Below are 16,827 nucleotides of genomic sequence, written 5' to 3'. Positions count from 1 at the left end.
ATAAAACTGTGTTATTGGACACATTTGACAAAGAGAGGTTTCAGAACAAAACACTAGAGGTCAGCATTTCGCCAGTTTCAGCCCATACAATGCTTTACAATAGTACTTCTGAGGTAAGTACCACAAAAATGCAAACTATTTTGTCCACCAAATGCTTCTTTGTATCTTCTCATGAGGCTGGTACTATCACTAGACAGAGGCCCTTGAATGTATGTAATGGCTGTTTTACTAAGGGAGATACTTTTAAAAAATCTAGAAAAAGTGTCTGCTTTAATACTTGAAAATCCTGCATTTAGGCAGTGGAAGTTTCTGGAATCTTCCCATTTCCTTCAAGACCCCTCTTAATTTTATTTTCAAAAAATCTATCCTGCCTATCTCATGATGTTCAAGATAACTTGAGCACAAATACACAAATAAACTGCAACTTCTCTCATTTAGTTCCCCATAGTTTCTAAAGAGAAAACGTATTATGTGGTAAAAAAACCCAACCCCTATAATTATCGCATAAAACTTGTCTCAGTCAAATGTCTATTTTGTCATACACTTGACAGGAATCCAGTATGGGAACTACATGATTTCCTTCATAGGTATGAAGTAAACTGATCCTGTATAAAGCAGTCAAAAATGTAGCATGATCTTTAGTTCTCTCCTCACAGTGATAGCAACTCCAAAACCTGTTAACCAGGCAGTTTCACTTTCACCAGGCACACTCTGTGTTTGTCGGGGAGTACAGCTCTTCCCTTCAACATAAAGTACCATTTTCTTCAAAATGAACAAAATCTCACTTAGCAATTGCTTCTTAACACATCAAAACAGAAAAATCCCAATTTGTAGTCAATTTAAATGTATCTTTGCCTATCACTCAGGGTGAGCTGAACAAAAATGGCTTTGGTAACAAAAATCCTGTCAGACCAGAATTTAAAAAGAGAGCTACCAACTGCATCCCCAGTGACAACAATTTGGGATGGGAGAGATGTAGATGGAAACTGAATACTCTGTGAACATTTTACTCATGAAGAGCATGCTGTCTTTTTGGAGAGCAACATATTGGTTGTTAGCACATATTGCTAACACAAATCACCCTTAGCGTTCTGGTTTGCACTGTCTTCATACACCCACTGCCAACAGCCTGGGAAATTATCTGCAAGTCCCACCTTGGCTCAAAGGTATGCTGGATATCAGGCTGTGGTTAACAGCTCAGAGGAATTCCTGACAAATGAGCTAAATCAAAGCAGACCATATAACAAATGAGATGTGGCTCTATAAGTCATCTCTTTCCTATTGATTTCCTGTCCTGAAGGCCCTGGTGCCTTATTCTTTGTATGGCACTCATAGCTCTTAAGAGAGTTAGGTTATGGCTCAGGTAGAGAAGCTGCTTTGCACACAGAAGGCCTCAAGTTCAATTCCCACCATCTCCAGGCAGGTCTGGGAGATAATCAGATAACCTTTGATGGTCAGTATAGTGAGCTAGAATGGGGCAATGGTCTGGCTCAGTGGAAAGGCAGCCTCCAATGTTCCTAGCAAATAACCTCCGCTTGACCACACAGGACAATTTGCACCAACTGTGTAGAGAGCTTTTAGTTCAGAAAGAGGTATAAAACAGAATCAAGGACTTCAGTGAAGAGAATTTACTGCTGTTGCATGCTAAGATCATTCTTTAATCTTTCCTATTCTCTTTAGGCCAGTGCAACATAGGCAACCAGTAGCTGCAACTTTGCAACGAATACTAGCAGTAGCCCATGAAAAGTACTGTCTATGTGGAAATTTCCCTTTCCAAAGGGACTTCCAAGAAAGCTTACTATCTGCATTCAATATACAAATCATAGAAAGAAAATGGAAAAAATTACCGAGTCTGCCCATTGCCCTGGTAATTCATTTTCGGCCGCATAGGACATCCAAGCTTGGTTCCTGTATGCAGTAGGTGGTGTTGGGATGAAGTAGCCTGTGAACCCGGGTCGGTTTGCTGCTGGGATCGCAAACACTGCAGGAACTGTACTTCCTATCAAGAAACAGGGAAGATGGTTAGCAACCAAAATACATTGCTCTAGACCTAGAGGAACATTGCAAAGGATACCCAAGATGTTCCAACTAGAAGATGCCATTTTGCATTGGCAATAGAAGCCCCTTGCCAAAGAAAAAGCATGTATTATTGTATCTGCACATAGTGCCTTGTTGCCACTGTTGTAGGATGAAACATCCCACAACAGAATATACCTGTTTGAAGAGGTCAACCCAGCACTGACACTGCTCTTGACACAGTGGAGACACCAACACCATGGTCACCCAACTAGTGATCATACTTGTCTGTAGAAAGAACGAGTATGAAAATTGAACATAGGCACAGTGCAGATGCACATTCATGGATTTATGCTTAGAGAAAATAAGAAAAGCCAAAGAGATGATTTTGCTGGTCAGTAGCCTTGTGAATTGTACTCTATGTGCTATTATAAACATTTAATATGGATTCTAATATTGCTCTATGGTGTAGTTTCTCTTGTACACTTTATGAGAATAAGTACAAGCATAGCAGTATATTTCAGAATGTAATGGATAAGAATGCTCTTAGGATATTGGGACAAGACAGTCCTATTGAATAGGGAACAGTTACCCAGCAGGGTTGGGAGCTTCCAGAAAGCACTGTAACTATCTGTTATTGCTTTGTGAATGGATTTGTTTGCATAGGGTGCTTTGTACATTCCAAGGGGGGATATGATCTCTAAGATAGTCCTGTAGGGAACATCATTCTTTTTAGACAATATGTCATATGCACAATTGTTGGATTATGGGGAGAGAGGAATTAAAGAAAAATATAGGTGTGACTTGTTCCTTCGCTGCTGTGTGGATTGGTCTTCACATGGTTCAGATAATGTTGTACCAACTACCTGCTATTTAAATCAATATCACTTAAACCTTCATTTCCTTCATGTCTGAATCATTTTACATGAACATATCTTGTTACATGATTATAAACCCATTATGTTTTTTTCTGATGCTTTGCAGCATTTTTGCATAAACAGTTTTTTGCCCCCACCAGGGTGATCTTCATCAGTTGGCAAATGGATGGATCTTCAGTCTCACTGGTATCTTCTGGGAGCCACTTGTTAAACTGCCGGCAACACATCACTGCTTTCAGCTTGAAACATGTTGCTAAGTGTTAGAAAAGGAATCCATCTTTATCTTCTGTTCAATGAAGCATCTCTCTTACGTGCCGCACACATCAGCTGCCAACATGTGTATTAAGTGCAGCAAGTCTTTGGACTAGTTCTTGTAACCATTTTTTGAACCAAAATCACAATTAATAAAAGGCATTACTTTCTTTTCTGGGAATCTCCCAGGACTATGTTAATTTTAAAACTCTTTTTGATATGTGGCACACAAAAACACCCAACCATCTCCTAAATAAATACTTGTGTTATTCACAACAGAATTGGCATGTTGAAAGTATATTCAAGATTTATGTTCCAATTACAAAATTATTTGAATAAGCATTGAATATTAATACATTCTAAGGGAAGGACAAATCAACAATCAGGAGTCAGAAACTCAGTAATTTTTAATTCTGTGTTATCTGTATTCAATACAGCTTTTATCAACACAGAAAACAAGCCTCTCTTTCATTTTCCTACTGCATTCTGGTACAGTCTCTTCCTGAAACCAATATTGTTCCTATAAAGTTCTCTGTGGAATTTAAAATCGTGTGTTCTGTACCCCCACCCACCCAATTAGTTCTATCTCAAAATAGGGATGCTACTCAAGAAGTCAATGAACAGTAATTGAAAACCAACAAGGCTGTTCCATTATTGTCATCAGTTGTGAAGAGTGGTCTTTGCCTCCATTCTACTTAACAGGCCAACCCTCTCCTTGTGGTCGTGTATTAAACTGATAAATGCACCTGAGTAACTTGAAACAAAACACTTCACACACATGGGATGTTAAGCAGAAACAATATATTTTAATAAGACGAAGTTCCATTTTTTAAATTTCAGTTTACAGCAGTTTTCCAGCCTCCGTTGTCTACAATGGGCTTGTCAAATTGCATAAATGTTGCTTATGAAGTTACATGAGATGAATGGAACCAAGGACACCAACCAAAGCACCCTTTATAGGGGGAAGGGGGGCGGATGTTAGAAGTTAGTCACATGTTTTCGTGTAGTCATGTTCCTCTAGTGACATATGATCCACTCAAGTCACTAGAACCTAATGTGATACCTTGAACTTGAATTTAAAAGGTTTCAGGTTATATTTCCTGTGGTGATGAATACACCCCTGAGTGGGAGTGCCATTGGGTGCATTTATCCTTATGGGACTCAACAACAATCTAAAAACAGCAAATAAATAAAAAAAACAATTAAGAAACAGAGACATCATATTACAAACAGAGTCTCGTGGAATCATAGGTTGGAATGACTGCAGATGCAACACAAGCAGTTCAAGTTGGGGAAATGCTTTGAGTGCTTAAAGCCATTTCCAGTACCAATATTTATACCACGGCTGTATATTTACACCACGCTTTAGAGTCACAGAGATTATTTGCGATAAACCCAGGATGAGTGTAGTGAGGAGCTTCTATTATGCTGGAGCAATTGTAAGCTTCTCTTGAGGAGCTACAATTACTCATATGCTGCTTCCAGAGCCAGAAGGATGCAAGTATCAAATAATCTTAAATAAAAAAGAATGTTCCAATGTGTTTGTGTTTTTTGTCCTATGCCACCTTTAATCCATGACTATTTTCTTTTTTAAAAAAGGGAAGTAGAACCAATACCACATCTTCTCCACACATTCAGCCATTTTGATCTTGTGCAGAAGAACAGCAGAAATCATTCCTCCTGCCCTCAAGTTCAAAAATAAAAATAAAAACGAGGCAGCTGCTCCAATGCAAATACAACAAATGACCTTTCAGAATCAGGACCTAACTGTAAAAGAACTCACCCATCAATACACATGCTTAGTTATTAAATAAGCTTCCGTTCACACATGACTTTACATTTTGAACTGTTTCTGCTACAGAAGGGAAGAATGGTGGTCACGCCTACTACAGAAATCAGACCCATGTGGCCACAGGAGAATCTTCTAATGCCGGCAGTGGTGGTGAGCAGTATGGATTTTAATACTAGAGAGCTGCCACAGAAACTTTCTTTTAACGTAAGCGATTGGCTGAATAGCTTTAGGAGTCCTGTGCTATCATTTGGAATCATCGGTGCTTAAAGCTTACCTATGAAGGAGAGAAACTGCTAGATAGAAAACAATCCCAAACCGAGGCCAATCTAATGTGTGCCCTCTTTAGCTACACGGTCCACATACAAAGCTAAACTGTATTGATGGGACCAGAAGCCCAGAGCCAACAACTTATCTTTCATAGGCTGTCTTTTCTGAGGTAGTCAAAGCACACTGAAGACCTACAAAAGCCTAGACTGTCAACTGTACCACTTATATTTGTTTTATCTTAGTTGTATGTAGGGAGGCACAAGGGTAGTTTTTAGGTTTGATTTGTTTTTTGTTGATTTCAGGAAAATTTGAGGGCCTCTGGTCAAATGAAATCTCTGACTGCTGTAAATAGCAGCAGTAGATCCATAGAGCCAAGGTTGTGAACTACCCTGTGATCTAAAGATGTAGGGCAGCATACAAATTTAATAAATAATGTTTATTTAACATAGCTCATGCTTTGTCTTGATATTTAACAATAAAGAGTGCTTCCTCACTACAATATTCTCTGATTAGTCTTTCTGATCTTGAGGCAGTAATTCATTGTCTCCCAGTTACATAGTCACACTCATGAAAGCCTTGAATCCAAGTTTGAAAGGATCAGCAAGTCTAAAATGAATACGTTGACATGGAAGAAGAATCCTGTTATCCTCTTCACATCACCTTTCATATTCTGCAAAACTAAACTCCAGGGATAAAATTTCTGTTTAGAAATATCCAATGATAATAAGGATTGAATTACTACATTATCCTCCTCCTATTTTTGATATTTTTTTCTGTGACGTATGTGCCAAACAAGGCTAGCATGCTATTAATGCTCTAAATAAATAAATAAATAGCCATTTAATAAAATATCCTGGGGTCCCAAAGCCAGCCCATGTGAATGCATGATCATCCATGTAAATGCATGATTTGGCACAGAAATTCAGAAGGTCATTATATTCTATGTTCCAGAAATTAAAAAGCTAAGTGTTGCTGTTTTTTGCAAAGATTCTGTCATGTAGTTCCAGTATGTCCATATTACCTGTGGTAACTATTCCCAAGGAGATTCTGTGAAATTAGATACAATGAAAAACTTAATAGAATTATCATTCAGTTCAGGAGTCCGTTTTTAGGTGAATAAAAAGCAAATCACCAAAATTGCTACACCTTAGTTAAATTTGAGGTCTCATCGAGGAAATGCAATCTTCTCCTCGGCTGAACTGGGAGTTTGGCATTCTCTCTTACTACCCATGACATTAACAGTCCCCTTCTGGACAAGGAGAGTATCCATCACATTTGTTCTGCATCAAGCCAACTAGTGATGGTAAATAAATGTGCCATGTCAGTAGTAATTTACACCTTCCTAAAATGCTGACAGCTCAGCATCAGACACCATCTCTTTTGGAGTACCAGCACCCAAATTCTAAACTGACCAACATTTAATATATTTAAACAAACAAGTATCTACAGTATTCTACATTGCTTCCCCTTTAAACAAAAATCCGACAAAAGCTAGCACAGCGCTTCCCCCAAGTCTATGTACCAAAGAGGAATCTTTCCACGTGGAGCCACCCAGGCAGTGAAGAATATGGCATCTGGAGTAAGTTGGTTGGGGCAGAAAGGGCAGCCCATTCAGAGGTTGGGACAAAGAGATGCATCCTAGATGAAAACTGAATGCCAGCATCCTCTTTAATAGTAGGTGTGAATCACTGTGCTGGCTAGCCAAATGTTACCATAGTATAATTTTTTTTCTCATTCCCGTAATTAGTAGTTTTGTACAAGTCTACTACCAATCAGTTCCAGAAATATTCAGCTAAACTGCGCTTATCAGAAACAGCTCCTGGCAAATGTTGTCTGTGGCAATAGACTGCCAAGAAGCATGAGCTGCGTTGCTGTATTTCAACCACTGGGAGCTGGGAGCAGAAGAGCACACAAGCACTAACACACCCCTTGGCAACATGCAAACTGTGCTGAGCGGTCCCCTGGGACTATTTACATGCTTAAAATTAAGTAAAACTCTTAAACGCTCCACTGGATCACAACCTAAGGCAATATAGTGAAATTTCTACAAGCCCTTTTTCCCCACCCCCAACCGGGTGCAAAAAAAATAAAACCCATAGTTTAGTACCCAATCATAAATACGTACAATGCAATTCCCATTTGTTTCAGTGAAAAGTTTGCTTCCATGTAGTGAACTTAGGACTGTGGCCTTAACTGCAATTTTTGTTAGGGGCAGTTGTTTAAGACAAAGGCATTTTCTGTTAGTACATTATTAAATTTCTATCTTACAAAGAAAATTAAGGGATTTTATATTTTTACAAAGATGTTATTTTACATGTGTAGGAAAAGTGGATATAATGTTCTTGCAATAGCTTAGCACCTCGTGATTTCAGAGTCAGAAAAGCTAGGGAGACTCATCTGTGTCAATGCCAACAGCTCATTCAGCCCAGTGTCATCCAGATATTTCAGAGTTTTCAATATTAAGAGACTATTCTGTGTCTCATGAAATTTGAGGCACTGGAATACCTCATCAATGGAATTGAGTACCTGATGTATTCAAATAACTGTGAAGTTTTGGGGAACTTAATCGTGAAAACAATGTCTTTTGAGTATTTATTTTTTTAAAAACTGCAACACACTGTTGATTCTTACTTCTTTATGTTCACATAAGTTACTGGAAATGCAATTTTATTCTATTGATCATTTACCACTATTCAGTATTTTAAAAATACAAAAGTATACCAGCAGTGTAGCAGACAATGCTTTGAATTTGGAAGGACAGATGTTACAACAGAAGATAGAAAACAGGGACTTCAATCTAGGGCATATAGGAGCACAGTTGCTCATGTGTCAGCCATGACATGTACACAGCTATTGAATGTTGTATCACAGAATAGAAGATGGAAGTATCCAAAGGGGGGGAGGGTGTAGCTGTAGATAAAATGCCCCCAAATCAGTAAGCGAGTCAGCATTTTCTCCTACACATTTTTTCATTTTCAACTTTTGTTTGCCCCAACCACCCTCTGTGAGAAGCAAAGTGAAAAATCTTGCTTCTAGCCTCTTATTTAGAAGCTAACATCCCACAATGAATGGATTCTTTATAGACGCATGGTAACTTACTCCAAAACGTCGCAGGTGGGGCTGGGGGGAGGGGGAATGCAAGGTGAACATCCACGGTACAACGTCTCAACTCTACTTTTCTTGTAAACCGCTTAGGAATTTTACTACAGTCAAGCGGTATGTACATTTAAATAAATAACTAAGGAAAGGAAAGAGGAAAGTTAAATAAATAAATAAATAAATAAATAAATAGGGTCAGCAAGCAAAAGGCGATCCCAATCTACCCTTCACCAACATTTTTCTCAAAGACAGAACAGTTACTCTTCCCTTGCTCACCTTTACTTTGACACATTTCTAGCGGCTGAGTGAGCGCCAATCGTTTAATGTCGTTCTGTCAGGTTTCAAAAACCCTGAAAAATCAACTGTTTCTTCCAGACCTTCTTATGAACCCGGAACCACGAGCGATCCTTTTATAATTTGCTTGCACATGCCTTTCCTACCCCCCAGCAACACAACCTTCCATTATTTGTATTTGATACACATTGCGCTGGGTTTCTGTTCAATCGGGGGGGGGGGGAATCCTTTTCAATATGATATGGGCTTCAGCAACTGGATGATTGGTTTAGTCAACTCAAGAACACTAACAAAATGGCAGCTCAAAGTTACAATGTGAAATAGAAGATGAGCCCAACTAGTTCACACACAGTCTTACACAAACATTTAGGTTGTAGACGTCCAAATGTACCTAAGCAGATATATAATGTCTGAAGTGTTTCCTTAATACAGAAAGGATTTTGCTAAGTTGACTGGGATTTCTTTGTAATCAAAGAGATTGGGGTTGGGGAGGCAGAGCTCAATGGTATAGAACATGCTTTGCATGTATAAGGTCCTAGGTTCAGTCACCAGCATCTCTAGCACGTGCTGAGAAAGACCTCTGGTCTGAGACCCTGGAGAGCTGTGGCCAGTGAGAATAGATGATACTGGACTAGATGAACCAATGTTCTGACTCAGCATGAGGCAGCTTCATGTGTCCATATATATTTTTTCTGAAGCTTCTCATTGCAAGTAGAATCTACTTGATAGTGAGCTCCCGGAAGAAACGCCTACATGTTATGACCATATTCAACCTATTTAATGTGAAGTGAAGTTAATCTGAATTGATCTGCCACAAAGGGAACCTGGTCAGTCACGAATCAGGATATCCTCACCTAATTCATTTTTGAATGGTTTGCAAGGACATGCTAGCTTGCAAGCTGGAGACACAATGAAACAATCACATGACATTTGCCACCAATTCAGGATGGCTTCACCACATTTAGCTGAAAGTGGTAATCTGAACAGGCTCTTTCTAAAGAAAGCTTGTGGCCTTTGGGTCAATGCAGAGTGCATTCCACTCAAGAGTAAGCAGCCATTACAAGGGAAACGGTCTACGTTACAGGGCCATTTGCTTTCTGTACAGCAAAACACACCATCGGTTCCAAGATCCTGTCTTAGAAAGATGCCAATTCCAGGTGCTTCAAACATAAAGACCATATCCTTCCTCCCCATTCCTCTCCCATATTAGAAATATGCTGCATGTGATAAAATGAAAGAGTGTGTGGGGATCCTTTTATTAATTCTCCTCATCAAGCCTTCAAGAGAACCATTTAACACAGTCCTAAACAAGGTGCTTGCAAGATCTCATACGCTTGTCTCTATGCCATACAGACTTAGATGTGGTCTCTGTTTGTACCGCATGCGTTTTTCACCTGAGTAATTCAAGGCTGATTGATCCAATGGAGCCACAGATACTGGGGCTCTTGATACTGGGACAAAAGGGGCATGATCATGCGGCTGAATCTGTTCAGTTCCACTGGACTCTGATATTCTTGTCTTGCTGCCAATATCAGACGTCGACCTGTATAATATATATTGGAAACATCAGTCATTCCAACATCAAGCACACATCAGTTGCAATCCACAACCTACTTGCTCTGGAGCAGACCAGTTAACTACAGTTTTAGTCACAGAAGTATGGGATCTTTTGGTGAAAGGCGGGTAGAGAAAGCATTTTGCTTTTTGCTTTGATAGTCGTTTACAATGCGTGCGTACCAGTAGAGCTGAGTCGCTACTTCAAGCATCATTTATATAGCCTGCATCCCAAAGACATATCCTGATTTGGTATAGTACAAATATATGTTAGAAAATAAGAATAAATAAAAAGTAGTGAGGCTACAACAAATAGCACTGGTTACTTACTGTATCCTGCCTGTACTGATAATTTTCTTTTAAAAATCAAAATATAGTAAGTTTAAAAACACAGTAATTTCAGTTTAAAAAATCCTATTTCTTTTATATAGTCTGTGTAGCTCAGTGCTACATTTGTTCTGACAGTGAAGGATGAGCATGGCTGCCAGTGTTTTACAGTCCACTGATATTTTTGCACAACAGTTATGACATCACTGGCAGCCAATCAGGACAGCTCAGCTGTTTCTGTATTCTTATGCTAATGCACAATAAAATATAACATGCCTGCTATGTTGTGGCTTTGCAAACAGGTGTCATTTTGTAGAAGCAGCATTTCATAGACCAAGAGCCTGAGCTATGCAACTGCTTTAGGAATGCATGAGCTATCTGACTGTGAGAAAACAGAATTTAAAAGGCAATGCCACAAGATTAGAATGAATGGAAACTGTACAACAGCAGTGCCTGGAGAACTGGGCACTAAATACTAAAACATTGTTAAAACTGATTCATATTTATTAGGCGTTTAAAGTGCAGATAAGAAACTTGATGGCAACAATCTCTCTAAATGTCTTTAGAGTGCCAAAATCAATTTTATAAGGTCATCCATATATTTTGCAATGCTTACTGCTAGTCGTCTCAGAAGGGAAAAACAGGGAGGTTTATGAATCATTTACTTCTTTTACAGAACAACCAATCTGGCATGCCTTTATGATAGAGGATTTAAATCATGGTTTAAGATACTATTAGGTATCTGAGTGGCTTACAGCGGAACAATACCCCACATTTTCCCTTGCTTGCTTGCTTTTAAAAACAATTTGCAAACCTAAAATTCTGAAATGACACTACTTGATTATAGTTTCACAAATACCTATACAGCATAAGAAATGCTAGCCCTGTAATGCATCTGAGGCTTTCAATATCAGTTATAAAGCAATCTTCCATCTTGAGATAGAGATACAACATTTTCAACTAAAACATAAAAACAGTAGCATAGTACCTCCTAAGAGAGGTGACGGCAACAGGTCCCGTCCTAGGAGGCACAGGAGGAGGTGGAGAACCCATCACCATTTCAGGGAGTGGAGAAAATCTATAAGCCTGTTAAGAAAAATAAATAGATATTTCCTCAACGATCCACTGACTTTTCATAAAAAAATTATACTGCATTGCATTTCTCCAAAATATGACATAAGCATGTTGGAAGAAGACTGTAATCCAAGCCTATTTCAAAGTGAACATTATTAGTGCATCCTAAAATTTCAACGCTGCAGTGTTCTTGTCTGTCTGAATTCTCCCCCAAGGAGAATTCAGAATGGGTTTTTTGTCCCACTAAAAATAAAAATATTTTGATGTTGGAATATCTCAAGGCACCTAACATTATCACAGGAAACAAAAATGTCTACAAGAAAACCATTTTATATTTTAACTTTTCTTTCCAACCTTTTTAACAGGGAATATGTTTCATGTTCCTCTAGGCAAGAACAAGCAAGTTCCTTTATTATGACAACATAAAGACTCAATTTAAAAAAACAAAACAAAAAACAACCACTACCACCAAAGTAAAGTAATCCTGGGGATCAGATTTTAGAGGCTATTGGATCAGTCACCCAGGATTTACAGAGTTTGACAGAAAATGGCAGACAGCAAAATTAGAGATTTTTGCCATGTTACGCGCGTGTCAAAACACCTCCCTGACACTGTCACCATCAGCCTATGGCCCAAAGCATGAGATACTAATCTTGCAGCCTTTGCACTGTGACAGAGATTGTCAAGTTAACTTGGGAATACAGCGACAGTTATCAAATCTGCTTAGCAGCTAGATTGAAATGCTACTCTGACATCCTCTACTTTTCATTCTCCTAGAATAGCCAACATATCAAAATCATCACTGAAAACAGCATGGCATTCTAGGTACCCTAAATAGACACCTTGACACGGGAGGTGTTGTAAGATTCAGATAGGATGCATTCAAACACATTTCCTACTCTATCACTTAGGAGAGTTCAGAGAGATGGGGGTGTGGGGAGGGAGCTGAGAGAAACGAATAGGTAGCTGAGATTGCATTTGCTTCATTTCTCCCCTGGTCCTGCTGCCACCATGCAGCCCAAAGCTAAGCCATAGTTAGACTTGGCATTATGTCCAAACGCATGGTCATGGTTTGTACTTGGCTCATTGACCATGGTTTGCCTGTGGGAGATAAACCACGAGCCCAGGTTTCTGAGCCCATGGGCAACTTCCACCAAGAGTTAAGCAGCAGCATGGACCTTTGCATTTAATGTAACTAGCTTTCAAATAAACCCCAAAGGAATGGATCAAAAATAACAATTTTTTTCTGTCTCCCCATCCTTGCAGTTTTGAGTATGAAACCTGGGGGGGGGGGTCATTCTTGCACCATAAGAGGAATAATCTGGGGACTTTATAAGCTATCCATATAGACATGCTTATTTCTATTATGAAATGTGAAATGCCTTTTTACAAAACAGGAAAGCTGTTTACACCAGGGTAAGATACAGCAACTTTAGCTCTAGGGTCTTTTTCTTGGTTACAAAGCAAATTTCAGACTGTTCTCTATTTCACAGTAAACTCAATATTTCACAGGCCTATTTTTAAATGAATGTTCTGCCAATGCTTGATATGTTAAGAACTTATTATTTGTCCGGGAAGAAGCATATCTGTCTTAGATTAGCACAAAAAGTTGGTCTTTATATATTGTTTTGTTACAGATCAGTTATTATTAAAGAATCCAAAACCAACGGTCTTTGGAATCAGTGCCACAAGAAAGAGGTGGTTGGAAGGCACAGAAAGTGTCCAGGCTACATCAGGATATATTACACATATACAAGGTCATTGGGAAATGTCTGCAAAGACCAATGTAACTCTCTACAATGGCAGGCAGTGGGTAAAGTATAACTATCTAGTTGGATACGCTAAACCATGCCAAGGCAAGAGTAAATGCTTCATCTGAGTAAATACTTCAAAGGGAGAGATGAATGAGAAAGGTAGAGATTGCACCTCTAACCAAAATGGAACATGTCCTGGGGAATTTGCCAACCCACACTTTCCCCATGTCTCCCCAGTAATATGTATTTTTTAAAAAGAAAAAAAAAGAATTATAATGGTGGAGATGTTATCAGGTTAAGCCTTCTCCTGTGATGATATCAACAGCAACCATTTTTCCCAACTACACATAACAGAGAGCTGTGAATTGGTGGTGCCCAAAATACCTTTAGCAATATGTACTTTGGGCCTTAGTAAATAAAACAGATTGGGCTGGCTAGATTCTCTGAAATCAACACAGGGAAAGGAAGGAAGCTTTCTTTGTGAACAACTTATTCAAGGTGTAGGTGGGCTGGAGATCACCTGCTGCTTCTGTTTAGTCACATTTTCCAGGAACAACCCCAGCAGGCTTGCTATAGCCTATCTTTATATCAATGAGGTGATTCATAACTGATTTAGCTCAGGCAGAAAAAAAAATTTTTGTTCCTATTTAACTGTTGAGAAAAGGACTGGGATTAGTCATGCGCCTGTCTCCCTTTTTAAAGTGTAGGTGACAGACAACCTAGCCCACAAGACTGGAAGCACATAGATAACAGTTTCCGCAGTGTCTCTTGGGAACTTTCTTAAGTATACATGACATTATGGATCCTTCTTTTCATCGCAGGTGCTCTGAATGAAGGAGGACAGCATAAATAAATAAAATCTCCTGAATCTCAAGGTGGCTCTTTAATCACAAGATCTTGTTACTCTGACTATGTAGCAGCACCAAGATGGAATATGAGATTCCTCTCCTAGATTGTCAACATATCCCAACCAAAAATTCTGCCTGTCTAAACTTCATAGTGTTGGTTTAGCATGAGGCATCTCCTATTTGGATATAATTTGGCAATACATATCTGTGAATCCAATGACTTTGCCACCGGAAACACCTGGAAAGCCTTTGCATTTCTCCCTTATGTTCACTTTATGGTAGCCCATCGCTAACCTCATTTTTAGGAGCCAGGACAATAACAAGAAGCAATTATCTATCTAAAACTGCCAATAAAGCTCCATTCTCAACACACAGGGGGCATCTGGGCACCATGCTAACGCACAGTTTAGCATGGTGAGAACCAGTCAAAGTAAGACTCAGGCTAGTATGCTCCTCCCTCCCTCTGTACCACAACTTCAAGAAGTACTTCAGAAGCTTTCAAAGCAATTTTGAACTTGGCTTGTGAATATTAACCACCGTTTGATCGCAGTTTGTTGGTTCAAACAACACAACAAGCTGTGGTTAAGCAGAAACAGTGAATGCTTCCAAACACCTCTTTGAATCTACCCCTGAGGCAAGCTGCAGCTCATTCATATAATGCTAAATTACTGTTTAGCATGATATCCACAGCAGGTCACTAATAAATGCTGGTTTTCTAAAGCCAACTTGCCTTTTAGGGCTCTCCCACACTTCCGCTTGTCCTTCTGCTTTCCAACAGGAAGACCCGCTGCTTGCCATTGAATCAATCAGTGGATTGACATCTGTTCCAATTATGAGGTAAACAGCGGGTTTTCCTGGGGAAAGCAGTGGGAGAAATGGAAAAACCACTCAGATCTGTGCCTAGAAAGCACAGGACAAGTGGAAGATCGGATCCACATGACAAGCAGATATGCGGACAAGCTCTTACTCTGCTTATTTTAAGTACAGTAAGTTAATTTCTATTTGATAAAGCCAACTTGGGTTATTCATCTCAAAACTAATCTAGAACATTTCTCTTCTCCCAGGACTTTTGACTAAACAATCTATGGCCTTTTAAACTGGGGTGGGGGGATATTGTTTTGTTTGTTATGTATTTTTGTGTTTTCATACTACAGTGGTGCCTCGCAAGACGAAAAGAATCCGTTCTGTGATTCTCTTCTTCTAGCCGTTTTTTCGTCTTGCGAAGCAAGCCCATTGACAGATTAGCGGATTAGCGCTATTAGCGCTATTAGCGGCTTTTAGCGGCTTATCTGCTGATCGGATCAGCTGATAAGCGGCTTAGCGGCTTAGAAAAAGGGGGGGGAGGAAAAAAACCCAGCAGGAACTCGCAAGACATTGTCATCTTGCGAAGCAAGCCCATAGGAAATTCGTTTTGCGAAGCACCTCCAAAACGGAAAACTCTTTCGTCTAGCGAGTTTTCCGTCTTGCGAGGCATTCATCTTGCGGGGCACCACTGTATAAACTGCCCTGTGATCCTTGGATGAAGGGAGGTATAGAAATTTAATATGAGGAGGATGATAATGAGGATGAAAACTGAACATCATTCACACAGCCCAGCAGAATCTTCGAGCCACTACATGAAGTATGTGATGACCAGAAGAGAAACTCCCTAAAGTCCAAATTCTGGCATTTCAACAACAGTTCTGAGTATAACACATATAAGTGGTCACTTACAGGCCTTGGCAAACTGTACTGATATACTTCTGGTCTATAGGTAGGCACCCACTGTATTCCTCCTCTGGGTCGAGACATGGTACCAGGAGCACTGGTCACAACTTCAGAGTATGGCAACTGCTGTGTAGAACTGTAAGCATCTTGCTGCCTGCTCTGTCCTCCATGACCCGCTGAGGCCAAACTAAAGGCTTCTTCCAGTAGCATGTGCATCTGTTGTCTGACTTCATCAATGGATGGCTGGGAACTCAGAGTCGATGTCTCTGAATGGCCTTTTGCTTGATGAGCTCTGTTATAATTTCGGGGCTCATTGACACGGTCAACATTTGTTTCTTCTATCATTTCAGGCTCAGTCTGTCGGATATAATAGAAAAAGTTGGGCAACTTTGCAAAAGGGTGGGGGGTTAATTCAGTAAAAATCCTGTCTATGTCTAGGTCATAAGAAGTGATTATATTTGGCTTTCATAAAGTGTTACATTTTCTTTATCTACCTCATTTGGCCTTTCAACACCTATCCATAATGGACAGCTATTTCAGAAACCATGAATTGATTGTCTTTACCACATGTGTTATTCAGCTGATGAATAGCTAGAGAATTGGTTGTAGAATCATGTCATAAATGAAGTCAGAGGGGCAAATGACTCCAACATTCCCAGTGCTTGCCTACCTTTCTCCCTCCCTCTCCAGCTCTACTTCTAGAGATCCATTTCAGTCAGAATGACCCCTTCCCATCACTGGTACATAAGTTATTTCTGTCCTCTCACAGCTCCTCTGCAGCTTTCTGTGTCCGCATTTGCACTGTGAGTGGACCATTCTATCTCCCCAGTTGTGCTAGTGTAACACAAGCACAGACTGCGAAGTTTCATAGTCCTATAAGCAAGTTCTGAACAATATATATATATCATTTTCACTCATGGTGTGATTTAATTTGACAATAATAATAATAATAATAATAAATTTTA

At 39.5% G+C, this 16,827-nt stretch overlaps 1 protein-coding gene and 1 long non-coding RNA gene across 5 annotated transcripts in view; one reads left to right on the top strand and one right to left on the bottom strand.

Moving 5' to 3' along the window:
* The window catches only part of KIAA1549L (KIAA1549 like), a 150,706-nt gene that overhangs the window by 6,486 nt on the left and 127,393 nt on the right, over positions 1 to 16,827 (bottom strand). For all 4 annotated transcript variants that reach the window (XM_082231517.1, XM_082231518.1, XM_082231519.1 and 1 more), the window contains 4 exons: positions 15,869 to 16,219; positions 11,468 to 11,565; positions 9,993 to 10,141; positions 1,848 to 1,999 (listed from right to left, as the gene is read on the bottom strand). In XM_082231517.1, the coding sequence (XP_082087643.1) occupies positions 1,848 to 1,999; positions 9,993 to 10,141; positions 11,468 to 11,565; positions 15,869 to 16,219 (750 nt within the window). The remainder of the gene's footprint in view (positions 1 to 1,847; positions 2,000 to 9,992; positions 10,142 to 11,467; positions 11,566 to 15,868; positions 16,220 to 16,827) is intronic.
* Positions 1,060 to 5,875, top strand: LOC309537136. Its single transcript, XR_014221806.1, has 2 exons — positions 1,060 to 1,166; positions 3,035 to 5,875. It is a non-coding gene; the product is annotated as an uncharacterized lncRNA (long non-coding RNA).

The sequence above is a fragment of the Podarcis vaucheri genome (assembly GCF_965113315.1).
Source record: "Podarcis vaucheri genome assembly, chromosome: 1".
Classification (NCBI taxonomy): Eukaryota; Metazoa; Chordata; class Lepidosauria; order Squamata; family Lacertidae; genus Podarcis; species Podarcis vaucheri.
This window is presented reverse-complemented; position numbering and strand designations above follow the sequence as displayed.